The 7,131-nt window shown below is 39.7% G+C and overlaps 1 protein-coding gene across 2 annotated transcripts in view; it reads left to right on the top strand.

The window, feature by feature from the left end:
* Positions 1-2,225: 2,225 nt before the first annotated feature.
* LOC110020277 (putative leucine-rich repeat receptor-like serine/threonine-protein kinase At2g14440) overlaps positions 2,226-7,131 on the top strand; it is a 45,158-nt gene continuing 40,252 nt past the window's right edge. For both annotated transcript variants that reach the window (XM_020718323.1, XM_020718324.1), the window contains exon 1: positions 2,226-2,554. In XM_020718323.1, coding sequence (XP_020573982.1) covers positions 2,470-2,554 — 85 coding nt within the window. In that variant the 5' untranslated portion in view covers positions 2,226-2,469. The remainder of the gene's footprint in view (positions 2,555-7,131) is intronic.

Genomic DNA, 7,131 nt, shown 5'->3' with positions numbered 1-7,131 from the left:
TTGGTTTCGCCGCCCACCCGGATGTCATCCCTTTCTTTAGTTTATTTGATCGAGCCTCACTCTCAATTCTTGCGTTCATCCTTCGGGATAGATACATGATTTGAGATAAAGTGCTCTTTCATCTAAACTATGAAAATTATGGGGTCAGTTTGACTTCATCTTTTTCAAAATTAAATTTTTTAAAAACGTCCTTCCGAAGCGGGCAACGGGATTTCAATTCCGATGACCGACAACTTCTTACGAGCAAACCCCACACCAAAAATAGTGCCGACAAAAACACAACAGAAAATTTTGTTTAAATGAAAGCAAATTTACTAGAATAGTGTTTATAAAAATTATAAGATAACGAAGAACAAAATACTTAGATTTTTCCTCTGAAAGAAATGAAAATCCCTCCAACAAAATCTTCTGCTGATCCATGCAAAGTTCCCACAATTCCTTTCAAATATCTCTCAAAATCCCTCACAGATATCTCTAGAAAAGGTAAAAATCTACCTCTTCTATCCTATCTATGACCTCTGGACGTTCTTGGAAGTTTTGAGAGTTTGAAATGCCAAAAGGTGTCTTCCTAGCTGCCAAAATGTGCCTTATAACTCCTTGGGGGCATCTAGAACCCGTCCATAATCATTGTTGGCACCTAGGCGTCGGAATGGGCACGTAGGAGCCGAAATAGGTATTCTTCAAACCTTATCCCAATGGTTAGAGCAAAATCAACAATGCTAAATATTATATCATTACTTATAATATTAAATGTAATGGAGTAGCCTTCACTATCATTATTACCAGACATCCTTATTAACAAATGATAAATTAGGGTTCCAAAGAATTGTTGCTTAAGACACGTTAAGAACTAATTATTAAAAAGATATCTTTTAATATTGACAATATGATGAAATCATAGCCATAAGTTATCTAACCATCATCTCCATCACACTTTCAACTCAACATATGAGCACTCTCAACTTATATGATCGGTGTAAATATCTTCCAACATAATAAAATAATTCAAATGAGTTAATATAAAAAAATGTATAGTGACGATAAATTAATATAAATTAAATTATGTTTAAATTTTGATTGAACATATATTTAAATTTATTAAAACCTTACCAAAATCATACTCAAACAATGTTAAAACCCGGTCAAATAATGCTTATTCATATTTCAAAAAATTCGATAAATTTTCAAACTATATTTAAATAATGCTCAATTATTATTCAAATTATATTCAAAACTTGTAAGAATCAGGTTAAAACTATACTTTAATTTTGCTTAAACTTTCTTGCAGTCTTGTTTGAGCATTCTCTCAATAGTTTTCCAATCTTCTTAAATCTTGTTCAAACAATCTTAAAATATTATTTGAAGATTTTTTTAATGTTGTTCAATCCTTATTCTAAAGTATGAACAATAATACAAAACGATTTGAATATCTTAGTTACAAGCATGTGATTTCTAATTTTATCACTAAACTTGAAGAGCTAGTTGAAGAAGGAAATGAAGAAGAAAACTTCGAATTTGAGCATTTTTGTGGAAGCATATCTTAATATTCGAAGATGAAAAATTCGTTGGGAAGATGAAGAGATGTGTACACAAAAAATAAGTCAACATGAATCTAAGAAAATCCAACAATCAACAAATAGGATGATGTGGCAAGCTGAGGCCCACCAGGAATAGCCCAAGAGCCCACACTTAATCACTCTGTTCATACGAGTTGGGTGACATCCAATCCTTTCACCGAGCGGCGGTCAACGGTCCATTCAAAGGGTAACATGATCGAACTTTTCACATGACTTTTGCCACATAACTCTTCAACCAGGCCGGACGGAGGAATCTACAGACATGCAGGAAACGGACGCCCGTGTGTGACCTGACACCTTCTTATGCTCCCGACCTCTTTAATGTATATTGTGCTAAATACCTCATACTGACCCTCATTTACTAGTGGCACAAAATGATATTCGGTCAACTCCTTATCTATAAAAAAAAGGCTCATTTCATGAATAAAAGTTACACAATTTACTATTTACTATTTATTATCGTAGACTGTGCTCTTTTCTCACTTCTAGGTTGATTAGAAGCTTTTTGTATGTGACTTCGTGAATACTTTACAAGATAATAAACGGGAGAAATATGTAACCAATTTCAACTATATATTAACAGGCAAAATAAAGTCAATATTCCATTCTTCAATATTTGGTATTTTGTTTTCTTAGTTAATTAAATTTTAGATATGCATCGCCACGGGAGAAAAATCAGTTTGCTGGAAAAGAAAAAAAAAAATCAGCTTTTCCGCGCTTGTCACGGAGATCCGGGATCAGAATGTCGTGCATTAAGCCCGCAAAGAAGCAGAGACGAGAGAGAGAGAGAGAGAGGCGATAGGGAGATTAGGGTTTGAGTTATTGTCTCTCTAGAGAGAGACAGCCAGAGTAGAACTGGAAGGTGGCAAGCTGCAAGGGAGTTCTTTTCAGGATGCAGGTAGCTGCCACTACCTGGCTTCTCTTTGTCAGTTCCGTTCTCGTGCTTGCCGCTCATGTGGCCTCTGCTGTGTCTAATGGTGAGTAATCCGTCATACATATATGTCATTCCAATTGCTTTCCTTAAGGATAGGCTAACGCTATATCTGCTTACTCGAAGTGTACAACTCTTCTCGCCATTCTTACCTTTTATGGGATTTTCTTTCTTGGAGTTTCTGATGGATTGCTAGGATTGATTCATCTTCTTTCATGTTCTATGAGTAAAGTCTATCCTTTGTCTTGGCCTAGGATGTGCAGGAAAAATCTTATGCTTTCTCCGTCTTTCTTTATCTCTCGGTTACTCTTTGATTGCTCTAGCGAACCAGTTCCGGACTTGGATTTCAGATGGCGATTATATGTTTTGAATTGTTTGCTTGAGGGTGTGGTGTTCTAATAATGTTGCAATTCAAACTATGATGAGTGAAAAATATTAAGATGGATTGGAGCTGAAAATTAGGTACCAAGGTTATATGAGATGTGTGAGTTTGGCCCATTTTATGGTTTATTAATGGCTCAGGAGAAAGAATTAGGTGTTTGCCGGGGTTGTGTGCAAATGAGTAGATCTTATTATTGAACAATAATGAGTACAGGAAGAAGAGAATAACAGGGAGAAATCTCAGCAGCTTTTCATTAAAACCAACTCAAATAGTTTCAGTACAGTAAGTGCATTATATAAGATAAAGGAGAGCTTTAGGTTAGTTATGGAGAGACTGGCCCTGATTTAGTTGGTTGCTGTTGGACGGTGCAGATTTTTCTTGTTGCAGATGGCAGTTGAAGGTGGGCAGCAGCTGCATACGGCAGAGGTTGTTACATCCTTTTCAAGCTGAGGGTTTCAGTTGGAAGTGTCAGCTTGAAGTTGATCTGCTGGAATCTGGAGTTGTAGAGTGCCTTGGTGAAGATATCTTTGAGCTGGTCTTACGTGGTTATATGATGAATGGTGAGGCGATTTTGTTTGATGCAATTCTAGATGAAGTGACAATTACCCACAATGTGTTTGATGCGAGCTTGGAAGATTAGGTTGTTGGTGAGGGCGATTGCGGATTTGTTATCGCAATAGAGGATGGTTGGTTGTAGTTGAGGTGTATGAAAGTCGGTTAGTTGTCGAAGCTGGAAGATGTCTGCAGTTGTTGAGGAAAGGGCTCGATATTCGGCCTCAATGGAGGGTCGAGTTACGGTGACTTGTTTCTTTGCAGATCAAGAGACAGGAGTTCGTCCATGGAAAGCACACTAGCCAAATGTAGATTTGCGGTCGGTAGGATTCCCTGGCCAGTCGAAGTCGGTGTAGATTGTAAGTGTGAGATGTGATATGTAGATTGGGAGGCCGACTGTTTTGGTGCCATTGAGGTTGCGAAGGTTCCGCTTGAGTTGATGGAAGTACGATTGTGTGGGTTGCTGCATATGTTGAGAGGTGAGGTTGATGACAAAGGAGATTTCTGGCCGAGTTAAGGTGAGGTGTTGAAGAGAGTCCACAATTTGTTGGTATAGCGTGGGCTTTGAAATGTGAGTGAGATCGGGAAGTGTGGTGGATTGTTCGGGGGAGCAGGGGATGTTTAACAGGTTTGGAGTTGGTCACGCCGGCTGTGTTTAGTATTTTTGTACCATAGGTCAGTTGGGATGGGTGAATACCGTATGAGGTGTTGATAGCTTTGATGCTAAGAAAGTGAGATAGGGGTACTAAGATTTTTCTGTGAAACTTAGTATGTAGTTTGTGAATTGTAGATTGGATGAGGGTGGGATCACTCCCGGTGAGGAGGACAATGTCGTCGACATATATAAGCACATAGAGATGATTAAGGTTGTTTTGACGGAAGAGGGAGAGGTCAGCGGAATCGGGTTGAAACCTGATTGTTTGGAGGTAGTTCTAGAGTGCAACGAACCATTGGCATGATGCTTGTTTGAATCCGTACAGGGCCTTTTTTAGGAGAAAAACATGATTAGGATGAGTGGCATCGACAAAGCCTCGAGTTTGCAACATTTGAATGGTTTCGATGAGGTAATGAGAACTCAAATGATTGGGAGTTAGGCAACGAGACTGAATATTTCAATATAGTTAATGCCATGTTGTTGCTTGAAGCCTTGGGAAACCAAGCGGGCTTTGTAACAAGTATGGACCCGTTAGAATTCAGTTTGGTATGATAAGTCCATTTGCATTCAAGGACGTTTTGGTGTAGTGACAGTGGAACAAGGGACCATCTACCTGAGATTGTAGGGTTCAGATATCAGTGGACATGGCTTCACGCCAGTGCTGATGTTTGATGGCAGGTGAGTAGCATGTTGGTTCGGTTTGAGATTGGTAGATGAGGTTGAGCATTTGGCATGGTTTGAGAGTGGTTGTTTGGGGGCGGGTTTGCATGGGATGAAGAGATGTGGTTGGCAGTATTATGGGGGATGGTATGGGTGTTGGTTGTTTTGGTATTTGAGTAATATGGGAGGGGATAAGAGAGTTGGGTGGTGCGGTGTTTGTGTCGGGCTGTTTTTTGCGGTGGAGGACGTAATGAGTGTTGGCTAGTAGTTGGTTTGAGGAGTAGCGTGGGAAGAGTGACTGGTGGTGGTGAGGATTGTGCTGGTTTGTTGGAGGCTTGCTGAAAGGGAAATATTTGTTTGTTGAAGAAGATGTGGTGAGAGATGTAGATTTTGTTTGTGTTAGGATCGAGGTAGCAGTATCTTTTTTGAGAGGTGGCATAGCCAGGAAATATACATGGTATGGATGGGGAATAGAGTTTGTGTTCAGTATATGGTCGGAGCCAGGGTTAACATAGGCAGTCAAATATTTTGAGGTGATTCTAAGAAGGTAGTAGATGGTGGTCTCTCACCACATTTTTTTCAACAAACAAATATTTCCCTTTCAGCAAGCCTCCAATAAACCAACACAATCCCCACCACCACCAGTCACTCTTCCCCCACTACTCCTCAAACCAACTACTAGGTTATGGTGGTGGAAGGTAAGCAGTGATAGGAGGTTGTAAGTAGTGTATCGACCTAGAGGTGGGGAGGTAGAGTTGCGGTTGCCATGAGCGTGCAAACTTTTTCAATGAGGTGATGGTGCGCATTCGGCAACACCTTTTTGTACGGGTGTGTAGAGTCATGTTTATTGATGTAGGATGTATTGTTTAAGGAGGTTGTGAAAGGTGTTATTGATGTTTTCCCCGCCACCGTCTATGCGGATAGTTTTGATCTTATATGGAAATTGGTTTTGAACCATTGATTTGAATTCAAGAAATATTTTAGTTTATATCATTTTTGTTGTGAAGGAGATAGACCCATGTATGGCTAGAGTATTCATCAACAAAAGCCAAAGTGTATTTATAAGCCTATAGAGATAAAGTGGGGAAGGGCCCCATAAATAAGAGTGAATTAGTTATAGTGGAGAGGAGGTATTAGTAGTAGATACAGAAAAAAGGAAGCCTATGACTCTTAGCTAGTTTGCAAGAATTACAATGCAAGTATTCAAAGGAAATGCGTAAAGAGTAATTTCTGGAGGTGATTGTTGATTGTGTTTGAGATGATGGATGTCTAAGCTGTTGATGCCAGAGTTGTGGGATGTATTGAACTGAAATAAGAGCAAAAGATATTGATGGGTGCTTGGTGACTGGAGGGATGACGGGTTAGAGTCCATGAATGTAGTGATTTTTAAGTATGGTGCGATTTGTCTTTTAAGTCATTGATACAATAGCCATTGGAGGTAAAAGTAATGGAGCAGGCATTAGCTTGGATTAGTTTGTGAATGGAGATGAGGTTATAAGCGAAACTTCGAATGTGATGTAGGTGAGATTGATATAGCTTACTTAGAGGGGTGGGCAGGATCCCTTTATCAATCTGTGTGATGTTAATTTGTTGGTAATTCCCGACTATAATGGTGTTGTCTACTTTGTAGTCTTGGGCATGGATGAGATGATTTGGTTCAGTAGTGGCTTCATTGTCGAGGTACCATTTGCAGGCAATTGAGTCGAAATTTGGGGTGACAAGTGTTGTAGGAGTTTGGCATCCTTTTTTCATGCCAGAATCAACACTTGAAGACTTCATGCCTCGTCTTGGGACAGATTTGACAAACTGTGGGGGGTTTGCTGTTGCTATTGGAGTTGTATTTGCTTTGGTTTGGGCTAGAGGTGGAGTTATTTTTTGTGTCATTAGATGTATAGGTGGAGTTGCAATTTCTTCCACCCTTGCGATGGTGAGGGCTGTGGAGGTAAATGATTCCTTTGCTGTTTCTTTTGTGAGGTTGATTTCATCATTGAATGGTAGTGTGTGAAGATCGTCTAGGGAGATTGGTTGGTGGTTGGTGCAGATTGCGGTTTTGTGGAGGGCAGTTTGTTGAGGGTGTAGTGGATCATGCTTCCAGATTTAGGGGAGCTTCTGCGGCTGCAAGGGTATTGACCTTCGCCTTGATTTTGAAGAGATATTGGTTAATGGATTTGTTCAACATACTGAGGTTGTGAAGCTCTTTTTTCAGTTAGATGATCCTGGAACGATTGGAGGATTGAAGTCGGCGCTCGATTGTTATCCAAATGTCATGACAAGTATCCAAAGGTAATACATAAGGGAGGATAGGTGAAGAGATGACAGAGTAGGGAGCTACTACTAGGTTTTGATCTATAAGCATCCATTTGGTGAAAAAGGA

This window comes from Phalaenopsis equestris, unplaced genomic scaffold (assembly GCF_001263595.1).
Source record: "Phalaenopsis equestris unplaced genomic scaffold, ASM126359v1 Scaffold000094, whole genome shotgun sequence".
Classification (NCBI taxonomy): domain Eukaryota; kingdom Viridiplantae; phylum Streptophyta; class Magnoliopsida; order Asparagales; family Orchidaceae; genus Phalaenopsis; species Phalaenopsis equestris.
Note: the sequence above shows the minus strand (reverse complement) of the source record. Positions and strands in the feature narration are given on the sequence as shown.